At 34.5% G+C, this 16217-nt stretch overlaps 1 protein-coding gene across 2 annotated transcripts in view; it reads right to left on the reverse strand.

Moving 5' to 3' along the window:
- RAB3C (RAB3C, member RAS oncogene family) overlaps nucleotides 1-16217 on the reverse strand; it is a 223274-nt gene that overhangs the window by 115881 nt on the left and 91176 nt on the right. For both annotated transcript variants that reach the window (XM_036225702.1, XM_036225701.1), the window contains exon 3: nucleotides 1623-1741. In XM_036225702.1, coding sequence (XP_036081595.1) covers nucleotides 1623-1741 — 119 coding nt within the window. The remainder of the gene's footprint in view (nucleotides 1-1622; nucleotides 1742-16217) is intronic.

A 16217-nucleotide genomic window follows, 5' to 3' on the forward strand; every position in this document is an offset into this window, starting at 1 on the left:
TCGTGAACACTTCCTGCCTGGGAGCACTGGGTCTCAACATTTCCTGAGAGGAAATAGTCAAAGTTAAATTGATCATTTTGCATGGCAATGTGTGTGCCAGAGCTATGTATAGCAATTAATTGAACAAACTTTTTGTCTCTAATTTGAAATGCTACTTTTATCATAAACTAAATCCTCACATATATGTGAGTCTATATCTGAACTCTCTATTTCATTCCATTTTGTACCAAACCTACTGGTATTTAATTGGGATTGCCTTGAGTTTATGAATTAACTTGACAAGAACTGGCATTTTTACAATATTTAGTCTGTTGAAAATAAAGGATACTTAAGCCTTCTTTTATGTCCCTTAGTAGAAGATAATTATTTTTCCCATATAGCTTTTTTCGAAAGCTTTTCTTTTTCAGTTTATAGCTATATATTTCTCTTTTGAGTTGCTATTATCAATGGTATTATTTTTTGCATTGTGTGTGTGAGTGTATGTGTGTGTGTGTGTGTATGTAAGACATAGTGATATTCCTCAAATAAATGATCACAATTTTTAAAAAATCTAAAACAAATTAAACTTTTTAATAGAATCTAACTTTCACTGAGCTGATGCACAGATTAAAAAAATCATTTCAGATAATACCATCATGTAAAAAAATTTTTTAAAAAAGAATGCAGTGAATTTCACCTTTGTATTACTATGTTTCCTTACAGAAGACAAGCTGTGAAGCTGTAACTGTATTTGGAGTTAAAATGTGCTGTCTGTTCAGTCCTGATGCCACCAGTGGGAGCTCCATTTTCCACCTAATACCACACAAAGCTCTAGATAAACTCTGGCTGTGTCCACAAAAAAACCAGCCCTGTTCAGCCCTGCTGCTTGAATTCATGACCATGGCATTGGTTCTCCTCTGCAGGTGCTGATAGAAGAGGCTGAAGGAAGTTTTAGCCTCAACAGTAAGCCCCAGCTGCAAATCACACTCACCACGGACAGAGGTATTTTCAGAGAGTTTGATATAACAATGAGTCAGAAAGGGTTTGGGGTTTACCTTTTCCTTTATCCCAGTACTTTGAAATTTCAGTCTGAGGAAAAACACAAAACTAACAAATCTAGACAAGAGATCAGCAAACTTTTATAGTGAACGGCTAGATAGAAAATGTGTAGGCTTTGTGGGCCATGTGGTCTGTGTTACAACTACTTAACTCTGTGGTCGTGGTGAAAAAGCAGTCATAGGTAATAAGTACATGAACTTGGTTGTGTTCTAATAAAACAGCAGACTTGGCCCGTGGTTCATAGTTCCCAGATCTCTATTTTAGACTAGTAAACATCCAAGCCATTATAATTTATATTTTAAAAAATCAAAAGCAATGCACTAGACTCCACAGAACTAAGAATGTTAGTATGCAAAGCACTAAAATGAACAAAATGCAGAAAAGTTACCAAAATGATTTTTTAGCAACCCCTAAATAACAATTCTGAGAATAGCTAATATTTGTTTGCTTTATGAAGCGCAAGTGGGATTATAGTGTATAATAAAACAACATATTACATTGCAGTATGGTCACTGCTTTGAGGAAGAAGAGAGAGATGAGTGAAAAAACCATTGTTCGTAATGTGAGCATTTGCTCTTACTTACCAATCCTGTACCGCGTTGAAGGATTCTTCGTTTGTGATGTCATACATTAAAATAAAGCCCATGGCTCCTCGATAATAGGCTGTGGTGATAGTTCTGTATCTTTCCTGGCCTGCTGTATCCTACAAAATAACAATAATAATTTCTCACAAAATAAGGCAATACATCTTTTGGGAAGTGATTAATGATTCCAAAAACAGAGTCTAAATTGTACTTGCAATGTATAGCTATACATCTTTTTTAGTCTTGTTTTTCCTAATGAATTTCATATGGCAGCTATACAATATTATGAAAAATTCTTTTTTATGGTAAAAATCTAGCTCAAAGTACCTTCTATTTTTTTTCACTCCCATTAACCAGCATCTCACAATAGAAAATAAAAAGATTATACTCATCAAAATTGGTGGCTTTTTACATAGTTTAAAACCAGAAGAGTACATTAGCACTATCATAATATATTCATTATCTATCTACTAAGTACAATTCACTTTGGGGAAAACATAAATTTATGAAAAGGTCCCTGTTTTTATAAGCAAGAGTTTAGTAAACTGTAAAATGAAAATAAAAATACCTGCTTTGTGTGGATGTTTGAGTCAAACAGGTCTGGATTTCCTGCTTTCCCATTGGATAGCTGGGGGAATGTGGACAAGCCACTGAACCTCTGTAAACTGAACCTCTTAAAGTCTAGCAGGCTTGTTAGAGTTACATGAAATAATGCTTGTAAAGAGCCTGGCACACAAAAAGTTGTCAATAAATAGCATATATTGTCTGTTGTGTCTAAAATTTTAGGAAGCCAGGCTCATAAAAGATGGGAGATAGTAGCCTACAAGTATAGGGGTTCAGGGCATGTAACAGTTAAATCTGAAATTCAGAGGCAGCTGCAACACTGAAATAACCTGTCATGTATACTGAATAGTGATTAGCTCAAGAAATTATTACTCAATTCAACAAACTTCGCAGGACCTGAGATATCTCTTGCAATCCACATCTCCCTGGTTCCCCTCTTTGTCACATTCCCTGGAGACTGGGCTCTGACTTCTCTTTCTTAGTATTCGAAGTGCTTTGAACCCATTTTGCTCAGAAATGTTACCTTCTTTCTGACATCAGTCTGGATCCTCTTTCTCCCCTTCTCCAAGTGATGATTCCCTTGTGCATGGAATGCATCCCAGCTACCCTCAGACTTAATAGGCATTGAAGGAAAAGCTAATGTGTTAGTTGACTGAAGAACAGGTTTCCTTATTATCAAAATGAAACTAGTATCTCCTGGGTCTCACTGTTGGATATGCTGACCCTCTCCCATAAGACCCCCTGCTTGGATGCTTATACTTCACTGTAGACTGACTAAAAGTGGCAAACTCAGGGTTGCTTACAATTGTTTCCTAATTTATGTGGTATAGTCTATTTGGCTCCTGCAAGTTAGGAGAAGGGTGATTAAAGAAGTCTGAGGAAATCAGCAAATGCTTTTGGGCAAATGTGGAGGTGTGAAATGGAAGTTGAAAATTAGCTAAGTGTGTGACTTTTCGTGAAGCCAGCAACAATTATATCTACTCTTGGAGCATGGATAAGGTCTCAATTATAAAGGGCTTATTAGGTAATATTAGGGAAATAAGTTTCCAGAGGTAAAATGAAAACAAGTATGGTACCCAAAATAGCAAAAATAAAGCAAAACCAGTGGGAGAAGATCTTTCAGAACATCAGTGGCAGAAAACAGAAAGAAAAGTATAGATTTCACCACATGAAAATCTGGCAATTCCTTGAATATAGAAAAAAATGCTAAAAATAAAATCACAATGATATATAATCAAGTGATACACTGAGAAATACACTCACATTTTACCAGAGAAATCAAGGGTTAATATCTTTAATATACTAAGTGGTACTAGAAATCATTAAAAAATGTTAAATGTTTTAATTTTTAAAATTATTTGTAAATAGGCACAGAATTAGCTAATTATTTTATAAAAAGAGCTGAATTCCAAGCATAATAATATGCTAAGAAATGCAATGCTACATAGTTTCTGCCTACATTATTTAAGTATTTAAGTATGTTATTGTACTTTGCTTGGTATATAAACATAGATATCATAAACTGCACATAGAATTGAGACAAATATACAAATTTATTAGGCAGAAAAAGCCAATCTTGAGCTTATTTAGAAAATCTTGGATGTGCGTTGGACTTAATTCAGTTAGCAGTATATTGAAGTGTGAAATAAAGAAGAAACTTAGTGCACAAATTCCCAAAGACAATATTTAAAAAACAAGGTACAATCAGAGATTGTGCAATATATTTTAGTTCTCAGGGGAACAGAACCCCTTATAACTAGCCTTTCTATTTTAAAACTTTTCCATATCTCACTTGGGTTCATATTTTCCAGAACACGTTATCTATAAATATACCTTTTTTTTTTTTTATTGTAAATTAACTTTAAATGGCTTTCTTTTTCCCCTGGTAAAATATCTTTCTGGCATTGATTATCATTCTTACAAGTTAAGGACATCATTCCTGCTGTTTTCTCTGTACAATAGACAGAACTTTCCCTTAATTTCTCAATAGAAGAAAACAACCAATATAGCAGAGGCACTGTTAAATGGTGACCCAGACCCTTCCTGTCAAGCACTTACTCAGCACAGGCACGGAATAATGTTGTGTTGGAAAACTATGACATTATCTTTCTCTTCTTGACCTTTTCCAGTGATGGCTTCCCCTTTCACAAGATGTTAATTTTATTTTGACAGAAAACAAACAAACAAACAAAAAAAATAGTTCTAGTGTTATAAAACACAAGAATTTCACACTTGTGTAATCTTTGAGAGAGCAGAAATCAAGGTCCCTTACAGCTTGATTGAAATGTTTCAGGAAACTCTATGGTAGGAGAGCCATTATGTATTAGAATTTAAAAACAGAGTGAGGGGGACAAAAATAGCTTTCAAGAAAAAAAAAAAATAGAAGCTTTTGGATAGCACTTAAGGCACAGCAAGGGGCAGGACCTTCCACACCATTCTGATTTAAACCCAGAAACACAATCTAATTGGAAGCAGTTGTCATGTAAAATCTCTCAGGGAGAATAAGAAATTGCATCAATCAGAGGAAGGGTAAAAAATACAAAAGAGGAAATTTCCTCTCCAAAGGCAAAGAAAAAAAGTAAACCTAAGCTAATATAAACCGACACCATGTTGCCTCTGCATCGGTTTGGGGTATTGACACAATTTCAGAATGACAAACTCATTAGCATTTTCTCTCCTATGATATCAGGAAGAAAAAGAAGTCAGAAAAACACTTCACTATATTTGACATTTTCTAATGATGATAGAAGGTCATATTTGAAAGAAAAGAACATTTTATAATGTCAAGTGCCACTAATGTAATTAAATGCGAGCAGTCCCAGAAGGAAACTGACTAAAATCGCACCTCTTCTTAATTTGCTCAGGAAAATGGCTCCAAACCCTGGCTTTGTGTTGTTCCTCTGCCCACTTGATTCTAATAACTGGGGACACCTGCTGATTTTCTCTAAATATAGGCTTCTGGTGATTGACACCACAACTGACAATCTCTTACAGAGACAATAGGGATAAAAATATGTAAAAAAAAAACTCTTCCATGAGATTTAGTTTTCATTTTCCTCTCTTTTTAAGAAAAATAAAAATAATTTTAGTGGGTTTAAATATTTTGATTTCTCAATCATGTTTTTAGGAAGAATTTTTGGCTTTAATAATAGGTTTGACTAGCGAATGTTTGAATGTCTGTCAAGAAAAGAATTATAAAATAGAAAACAAGCAGCTTGTTAAATAGTAGCTAGGAACATTTTTCATTTTGAATTTTGACTTTTTTGTCTTTGTTTTTGCCTTCATTTTTTTCTCTAATGAAACATTTTATTTACTTTTTAACACTATGAGTTGCATTTTCAAAACCTTCTGAGGCCATGCAGAGATAATGTGCAGTTTTAATATTGAGCAAATAGCTTTCATTTGTAAGGTCTGGGTAATGTTGTAATTTGTTTTTTGTTTTGGTGGTTAATTCCCTCTGAATTGGATTAAAGGGGAAATGGAAGTAACCATTAGTAAAGAAACATAATTCAAAAATTATCACCACAATCAGAATACATTTATTGAATGTCTAGACAGAGAAAAATAGATTGAAGGACAGACAATCCTGATATATGACAGAGTAGGTAATTTTATCGGTGGAGAAACCAAACCAAAACTGATGTTAACTGATCAACAAAAATAATTTAAGTTAAAGGAAAGAATACATAATAACCCAAAGAAGAAATCAACAGAAATTGAGGATGAGAACACTGCAACATAAGACATAAAACACACTTTAACAAGTGAATTTCCAAATACATAAAGATGTGAAATGGAATACACAGGCATTTAAGCATTCAAGCAAAGAGTGACCCCTTAACTTGTACTTTGCTACATTTTACCTGTAGGAATTATTTTGATTGAAGAAAAATTAAATTATGTTCAACATAGTTTAATATGAATGCTAACTGATTCATTCAGCCATTCAATAAACTTTTAGTGAATGCCTATTGCCAGTTAGGGACCACGATAGGTATACGTTAAATTTATTTTACCTATGCTAGACATAGTTTTATATATTTTAAAATACTATGCATAAAAGTATTAATGAAATACTTTTGAAATCAGAATCTTATAATCCCTACATATCTATAAAAGATTAGGTAAGACTGTGAAAATATCATTTCTAAAGAACCAGACAGTACAGCAATTTAAAATTGCAATTGATACCATTGGCTTGGTGATAAGGTTCTCATATTCATAGTCACTGTTATGGGTTGTATTGTTTCCCCAAAAAAAGATACACTGAAGCCCTAACTTTTAGAACCAGTGAATGTGACCTTATTTGGAAATAGTCTTTGCAGATGTAACCAAGTTTAGATGAGTTTACACTGGATTAAGGTGGGCCCTAATCCTTTGACTAGTATCCTTTTTAGAAAACAGAGACACAACACATAAAGAAGGCCACAAGAGGGCAGAGGCAGATTCGAGTGATGCATCAACAAGCCAAAAGATGCCAAAGATTGCTGGCAACCACTGGAAGCTAGGAGAGAGGAATGGAATGAATTCTGCCTTAGAGCCCGAGAGAAAGCATGGCCCTGCAGACACCTTAATTTATAATTTCTAGCCTCCAGAGCTGAGACAATGAATTTCTGTTGTTTTAAAACACCCAGTTTGTGGTGCTTCATAATGGCAGCCTTAGGAAACTAATTCGGTCCCTGACCCCAGTTTGCAATCTTCGTGATCAGGGTGAAAGCAATATAAATTTCAAAGCTACACACACACTCAGTTACTACTTAACAGAAAAGAAAATATAGAAAATTAAAGTTAGCTTTATGGAGAAGTCTAATACAGTCTCATTGTGTGAATTCATGAAGGATGTTATGTATACTAAAATGCATTAATATATTTCATTTATATAAAATTAATTCTGTTCAAAAAAAGTAAGGTGATATATCTTATTGCTTTAAAAAAGTGGATCTTTATATATGTATATATATTTACATACATACATATATAGGTATTAGAAGGACAGAACAACATTATTTAAAATGATAAAAATTATATATTGCTTCATGTTGGAATTTCATCCCCAAATGATGAAGATGCTGTTCTAGAAAAATCTAAACTCATAATGTACACTGAGACAAAACCCTCTAAAACAAAAGAAACAACAAAATGCCTATTATTACACATCACTTCTTTTGTATGATGTTACTTTCCCCCAAATTGCATTTATATTTTTGTCTCCATAAATAGGCAGGCATACAGCAGCACTGAATATAGCCTTATAAAAATAGTAAGCAAAACAGGATGCTTAATATTTTATGCTTTCTTGTTGCATATTTATTTTTGGAATGAAGTAACTTTTTTCCTTACAACAGTTTATCTACTATTAAATAAAATTTACAAACCACTTTTCCCTGATCTTGTGCAGTCAATTTGAATTCATTTACACACACATAGGTATACAAGCATCTATAAATCAAGCCCACATTTGAGAATACTAATAAACTGGCCTCTAAATAGTTCTTCGATCAATGTAGATGTTTTTCCTACCTATCGTCCTTTATCCTTCATGCCAGCAGATTTTATGGATCAGATTTTCTTGTCATGATGTTTAGCTTTGAAATGCCCAAATCTTCATTTTACAATGGCATCCACTTCTAAGTAAAACCTAATAAAATAAGCCCGAGGCAGAAGGATAAAACTTGACCTATTATTTCTTGGCAGTGTTACCATGGCAATTCATCTTTCCTGGAGGAGATGAACAGTCATATATAGCTCTTTTATAAGGGGCCTATGACCCCATTGTCAGTGAGACCCTAACAACTGGGTGTTTCTGCTCAGGAAAGTTGGAGACATTTTTCAGTAAACACTGTCTAAATACTCAGATGAACTCTCGTCAACATCTTATTAAAATTTATAATCCAAACTGTATAAAGATATCTTTATTCATTTTATTTAAGAGCTTGTTTTCTAAGAATGATTAACACAAAGGCAGAGAATATCATATTAATCAGAAGATGTCATTTTTGCTTTCTTTCTAATTAATCTTTTTGACATCTTCCCAGTGGGATTTTGATTATGTTCAACTTAGTCAAAACCAGGAGCATAAATACTTAAATGCAGGCAGCTTAGAGCTTTTAGTCAAGGGTGATGATTGTTTTTCTCACAGAATGCAATTAAAAATGCTTGTACAAAAAAAAAAAAAAAAGATCTATGTTTTAAAGAACAATAGGTATTTGAGTGAGACTCTTATTGTTTCCCTAAAATGACCAACTAAGACTCAGACAAGACTCCTGACAGAGGGATGGAGCTTTCACTCACGAAAGCCACATGTCAGTTATCTGGTTGGATGGATGTCTACTTAGGCAATAGAATTGTTGATCTGCACTTGTGCAGGGGCATTTGAGACCTGGCACGGTTGAGGAGAGGGAGATAGTAGAGAAACATAAAAACGTGACTTCCCATGGGTTGGCATGGATAGGTTAGGTGAGTTTCCCATGGATCAATAAACATGGCAAGCAGCTGCACTGAAGGCATCTTGCCAATAACCTATCTCTGTGAGGGCTGTCTCCTGGATAAGATATAAAGTATTCCAACAGGGTCAGGAGTGAGCTGAAGGAATGTTGAAAGAGAAAGAACCTGAGCAAATATTCCATGTTCTGGCACTATGCAGTGGGAGAACCCTGCAGGACTCCATGAACATGCTACATAAGGAAATCGACATGCAATACCTGTCACACAGAAGGTTAGGGTGGTAGGACAAGCTTAGCTGGAGAAACCAAGACAGAACTGGAAGAGTAAGAATATAAAAAAGAGACAGAAAAGGTGAAAGCATAGATCAAACTCCTCTTCCTAGTACATGACCAGCTCCTGGGAACGTAGCCAGATTTATGGTAAGGAAAGAATAATGTTAAATTGGCGATGACAAGAGCATTTTAAACTCTGTTCAACAATACTGAGTTTTTTTAAAGAATTTATTTTTTATAGTAGTTATGAGTTCACAGCAAAATTAAGCAGAAGGCTAAGAGATTTCTCATACTCTCTGCCTCACACATATTCACAGCCTCCCCCATTATCAACATCTCCCACCAGAGTGGGACATTTATTATAACTGATGAACCTACATGACACATCATTATCACTCATAGTCCATAGTTTAATGGTAGGTCTCACTCTTGGTGTTGTACCTTCATAAGTTTGGACAAATTTATAATAACAGGTATCTATCTTATGGTACCATGAAGAATGGTTTCACTGCCCTAAAAAATTTCTGTGCTCTGTCTGAGATTTTTTTAAATAGGAAAAGATGACTGGAAATGGAATCTGTTGAAGTTATGCTTTGGGGACAGGTACAGGTCACTGGACAGAGTATGACTGAAAATGGGATTTAGATTAAAAAAAATATCAATACATGATATTTAACACCAATGGGTTTAGACTTTTCACTGAACTAACTGCTGAAGAAATATAACAAAATAAATAATGTAGACTTAAGCCAGAACTTTACAAATTTCAAAGCACATTCACATGTATAATTTCATTTAATTATTCTGAGGTAATAGACCATTTTATTGATAATGAAACACAAACAAAGAGGTTAGGTACTAGTTCTAACTCAAAGCACTGGAAGATGGCAGAGGTCATACCAAAAGCCCAGCTGTCTTCACACATTCAAAGTCTAGTTCTCCTTCCAAGTATTAGGGTGAATATTAAAGAATATTAAAGAATTTAGGTTATATTTTTTTTACTCTGCGTCTGTTTGATGTTATCATTTGGCTATATAACATTTGTTTCATGTATGTGCTTTCAATCTTTGCCAGTTTCACTTTTTTCAAATTCCATTTATTTTCCAACTAATTGTAGCTGTGTCTAGTCCTAATACCCCACTGAAATTGTTCATGTTCAAGTAATCAGTACATCCTGACTGCCGTATCCAGTGGTTTAATTTTTGCTTCTTATCCTAATTGTCCTTTCTAAAATATTTGGTACAGGTAACAAGTTTTATTTCTTTAAATCCACTTGTCCAGGGCATGGTTCTCTCTTGATTCTTTAATCTGTGAATGTTCTTGTTCAGTTTACTTTGCAAGCTCCTCTTTCTGCTCACCTCTTAAAGGTGCTGCACAGGCTTCTGATCTTCGATCTCTCTCGTCCTCCTATATTACACTATTATCATCGTTTCAAAGGTAATCTCTAAATAAATTGCTCCACCTTTAGGAAATCCTGACCACATTCTTGTGTCCCAGAACTCCATTTTCATCATTGTAACTCACAGATATCTCAAATGGAACTTGTACAAATAACTAAAGTCAATGCAATTTTCTTCAACTTGAGTGACACCAGCATTTTAAATCTTTTAATCATACAATTGAACCTCACAAATTTTCTGAATCTAAAAATCTCCCAGGTATCCAATATACTCTGTCACCCTTCACTGACTTTCCTTCCAGAATTTTAAAGAAATATAATGACAAAATTATTTTTCCTTAAACCTAGGTCAAGGGAAAAAAAATCTAGGATTTTCTTTTATTGAAATATTTTCCCTCTTATTATCAATTACAGTTTCTCCACTCTAAAGAAGAGAATGTCATTAACCTGGGATCTAGGCTTCGTATCTTCAGGAAGAAAAGAAGATGCACATAGAACTTAATCTGTAAAGATTAAATACATTTTTGTTGAAAAGAAGAAGAAATTATAAATTTAACAGAGCATCATATTGGGAGTTGGTTCTTGTTAAATATTCAGCATTTTTTAGCTATGTGAACTTGGTTCTCACTGGTCTCTGGGCTTTGATTTCCTCATTTGTAAATGAGAAACTAAATTTCCCAGGTCTGAATTCACAGAATGTCTCTAAATACATTTTCCACTCTCACAGGATTTTTGATCTAGTGCATCAAAATCTTTTTATTGGTGAAATTGGTCTATTAATATTTATCCTAATTACCACTATACTTGCTTATATGTTTACTATCTTATTTTATACTTGGCTTTATTTTTATTTTTGATTCTTTCTCTTCATTTCCTGCTTTTTCTTTGATTGATTGCTTTTTTCCCCCTAATTTCATTCTTCTTTTAATTAGTTTGGACATTATACCTATTATATATAGTGATTATTAAAATTTCAAAATTTATATTTAAAATAAATATCTTTATTTCCCCAAATTCAACTATTTAGAAGATCTGTATGTCGTCCTTTTTTATTCTACATAATATTGTCCAGTGTTCCATATTTTAATATGATCTTGACTTTTTACTCCCTAAATTAGACATTATGTTTCACGTGGATATTATTCATTTATATTCATATTTATCCTTATATTTTCCAGTTTCCCTGCCCACAATTTCTCCTTACATCTTAAAATAATCTTCCATATTTCTGAAGTGCATTCTTCAGAAATCCCAATGGATTTTAAGTGTAGCTATATCATGGTAAAACTGAAGAATACCAACGGTAAAAGGAAACACATCATGGTTTGCCCAGGAATGTCTTGGGTTATGCTCTGTGGTTATCAATGAATGTCTTTTGATAGTAAACATTCTCATCGTATATGTCTGAATATATATTATACCTTTTATTCATAAATAAATGTTCAGCTGTATATAAGAAGTCTAGTTATATTATATTTGTTGATTACAGCATTATTCCATTGTTTACATGCTTCAGTTGATACATTCAAAAATATGCTGTCATTCTACTTTTCGTTCCATTTTAGGAACTTTTCTGTGACGTTACCATAGAGTTTCCTTTCATCCTCGGTGTTCTTCAGTTTTACCATGATGTGGCTACACTTAAAATCCCTTTATTTATGCTGCTTATTTTGAGGATTCTTGTTTTTCACAATTCTAGAAAAAAATTCCGTCACTATCTCTTCAAAGTGTCTTTCTTCCATTTTCCTCCCTTATTTTGTAATTCCAATTAGGTATCAGGTAAATAGGGTGGTATACATCATGGTTTGCCCATGGTTTGTCTTGGGTTATGCCCTGTGGTTACCAATGAATACTTAATTAATGAACTTGTCTCAAAAGTCTTTTGGAACTTTTTCAACTTAACTCATATTTGAAACAGGTCTGTATCTATAAGTTAATAGTTTCTGGCATGGTTTATAGATTCTTGACATATCACCACCGTTCTAAAGAGTTGAAAAAATGGTTTGAAAGCATTCTAAAGGTCAGCTGAGTCACATGCTGTAAAACTTGTTCATTTAAAAGTGAAACCAGAACTGTGTATAAAAGATATGACTGAGGCATGAATGTGTCTCTAAAATAGGAGTATTTCTGTGCTTTATGCAGTCTCTGCCCCATTAAATCATCATGTTAGCGGCGCAGCTCATTTCTTTGTCTGATCAGCTTTCTTTTGTGACCGTTATTGAAAAGTGATTGTGTCACTCAATGTAGGTCAAGATCACAGGCTGGCATTTGACTTATAGAAGTGTTTTATTTGATTAACATAGTGTTCAAAATTTTTTAAGCCAACAATTAAGAAAATTTCTTTGAAAAATTAAAAAAGATGGAAAAAAATGGGTGTCTGCATTCTTGCATGGCCACAGAGGGTTGAAGCTGGGTAGCAGCTGCCTCTTTTTTATTTTCATCTGACCCTCTTTTCTGCTTTGTGTTGTTGCCAGATCCCTAAGGTATTACAGTTTGAGATCACCCTCCCCCCGCCGCCCTCGCCACCACCACCACCACCACCACCACCACAAGTACTACTATTTATCCTCTGTTCAAAACCATTCTATGCCTTCTTGTTGGCCTGGGGAAAAAAAAAAAAAAAAAAAAAAAGCCAAATTCCTTAGGCTCTCTTTGTTTGGTCTCAACATCTCTTTCCGACTTTATAATTACATTTATATTTATCATGTGTCTATTCTTCTTTTTGATCCCTTTGTGTCAGATTTTGACCACGTTTCTCAACCCCTCCCTATGTTTCTGATTTCTGTCTCTAATTCATGTATGTATACTCCTCCTCACATTTGTCCTTTCGGTCTTGTTTTCATGCTCAAGAACAGGCAAGTAAGTATATCTTCAAAAAGAAATAAAAATTTCCTATCAAATGGCTATCCTTTTTATTATTCTGAACTGTCTTAACCAAAAATAAACCTAGTTCTAAACTTAGCCCAAGCAATTTATGATCTAGGTGAAATTTACATTTAAGCTCAAAATTTATATAAGAAAAAATTCAGGTTGTTTTAACACATCAATATTCTGTCTGGGTTAACCTTATGTTAAAAGTTAACCAAACATTGAAAATCTGTATTCCTAACATTGTGCTAGGCACTGAGAAAAATACAAAATAAGCATCTATGAGATGCAATCTCTAAATCAAAGAATTGTATTTCCTATAAACTGGCAAAATAAAGTACATAAAGTAATCTGAGAATCTGTCTGAATTTTAAGTGTTTCTTGTCTGATGTGTGTGATATATGCTAGAGGAATCAAAGAAGAGGCAGGCTGAAGCGAGCTGGAAAAAGCTCCAGGAAAAGGTAAGACAGGTCTCCAGTAACGGGTAGTGCTGAGGTCTGAGGGGAGGTGGTTAGCAGACCCAGCCAGACACAATTGAGGTGATTAGGAAAGACCACGGAAATCAGTCAGAATGTGAAGAGACTGGCACTGATGTCTATCTTTTGTAAATTTTTCTACGACTTTTCACCTGCAGGGACTAAAACAGTATTTATCCTTTACTATTACAGAAGGCTTTGTTTGGCATCTGAAAGTTCACCAGGCACTGCAAATAAGTATTCCCTACTTCCCCTTTAAACCATAGTATCTGGGAGGAAAATAAAATCTGAGAACAGATGCTTGTTTCTTCTAGAGCAGAATCCAGAATCTGAAATGAAAGAGAGCAAATGTAGTCTATGACCCAGGACCAGCTGGGTCAAGTAATTAAACCCCTCTGAATTCTCACTTTCTAGCTAAAACAAGGATAATATAATCTACCTCTTCAAGGTTATTGTAAGGATTAAAGCTTTTTGCACATACTAGGTGGACAATAAATGGGACTTCATTTTTTCTTTTTTCCTTTTTCTGGAAGCAGCAATGTGTGGAGAAAAGAACAAGGACATTGGTGTTAGAACACTCTGGCTCGGAGACGCACATGCTGTGTGGCTTTAGAAGTATCACCTAATCTCTCTGAGCATTAGTTTCCAGACTTCTGAAATGAAATCAATATCTAATATAAAACTGAGTTGCAAGCTGCAAATGAGAAACGGCCTATGTAAACTATAAAATGTAACATCATTATTATTGACTATGTTAATGATAGTAAAGAATTGAACCTAGTATGTCAAATCCCAAGGGAAAGTGGGTGTTAAGGTGTAACTGGATTTCTAGTAGAACATTGATCCTTATCCCGTGCCCATGAGAGGAGAGAAAAATAAAGATATTTGTCCTTTACAATCACTCAGAACCTAAACATCCCTTTTCTCTGTCATGGCCCCTTACGTTAAAAGGAAACATAATTCAAAAATAAAATATAAAATGAAATCCCTGTCATGACTATTATTTGATTATGCTTACTGATTTCTTTAACGTTCTCTGCACATTCTTATTTTTATGATTGTTTTGACTCCAACTGAGACAAAAAGCCTAAAGAATTATAATGGTATTTCAAAGTTAAAGCAGTGATTCCTGCATCTAAAACTACGGCTCACTATAATTCACAAGAATCATCTAACAGTATTATGTCCAATGAATGAAGTCTCTAAAATACACTGAGAGACAAAGTGAAATGAAAACGTAGGAACTAGATGATAGAGAAAAAGAAGTTGTAGTAGCATCTCATTACATGCTCCATGCAGGGAGAGAACAGGCTTGCAGCAGGCAGCTGGCTGTGCAACTGATGTGGGCAAGAGAATAAAATGGTTGCACTGGAATGCCAAGGAGAGGAGATATCAGAGGAAGGATGTTTACTTTAGGAAAGCTTCTTGACTTCACCAGAAATAGCATGATTAATAATGTATAAATTTATCTTTTTAAGTGGTCTAATGTATTTATTAGTTTTTTAATAAATAATCTTAATCTTAAATAATTCAAGAATATGAGACAATAATCCATCTAACTGGAATATTTAAACATCAAAAGTAATTTTGAATCACTGAGTACTGTTTCACAAGTTGTTAAATCAGTGGACAATATTAAGCCCATTGCTTGGCATTCAGGAAACAGGGATACTCAAACTGGGGCCTCGCCCAGCATAGGGCACTTTCACATGTGATCTCTGTGACCACACATTGCTGTATGAGATTATACAGTATCCGGTTTTGTAAGGCACAAAGTTATCCAAGACCTTCTAAGATCAATAGTAATTGCAAATAAGGCTTCAAGATCACATAGCTAAGTAGATGACAAACTGGCTTTTGCCTGCATTTTTTGGTTATACCGAACCCATGGAAAGATGGCTTCAATTGCTATTTAAGCAATTCTCTCTTCTGTTAAGTTCTGATGAGACATTAATATAGAACTGAGTCTGGTGCTTGGCTCCATGATTAGAGGAACTAAAATCGGAGGTGGAGGTCAGGGGCCAGCTACATAGACAGATTATACGGTTTACCTCAGATGTGCCCATGGAAAACAATTCAAGGAGGCTTCCCTAAACCTCAAAAGTCTGAAGAGTAACTCAGAAAATGGGACACGGCTCTTTTCTTTTTGTAAATTTTTATTCAAGACAGGACTGGATTTATTGGGGAAAAGTGGGGCCTGGGCATTGGCTAAAAAGAGCTAGAAAGGCAGACATCTCATTTTGAGGAGTGGGCTGTGAGTTGTGGATTATCCTCTGGAGATGCAGGGGAGAGAACAGGGAGGGAAGAGAGCCCCACGGCACTCAGAGTCCCTTTAACATTATTCTGTGGTTTGCTGCTTTTGAAAGGGATAAAATCCAATCAGAGAACCAAAGAAATCAAAATTTAAAGAAAGGCCAAACTCATTTAAAACTTGATACAACCTATCTAACTCTAGAACAACATCTACAGAATTTATTCAACCTGAATTCTATGTGAAGATTAAATCTTCTACTAAGTCAGAAAAAGCAAATTTCCAGGAGTCATTACAAATAAATCAGCATATTTCCAGATA

The sequence above is a fragment of the Rousettus aegyptiacus genome, unplaced genomic scaffold (assembly GCF_014176215.1).
Source record: "Rousettus aegyptiacus isolate mRouAeg1 unplaced genomic scaffold, mRouAeg1.p scaffold_m13_p_8, whole genome shotgun sequence".
Taxonomy (NCBI): domain Eukaryota; kingdom Metazoa; phylum Chordata; class Mammalia; order Chiroptera; family Pteropodidae; genus Rousettus; species Rousettus aegyptiacus.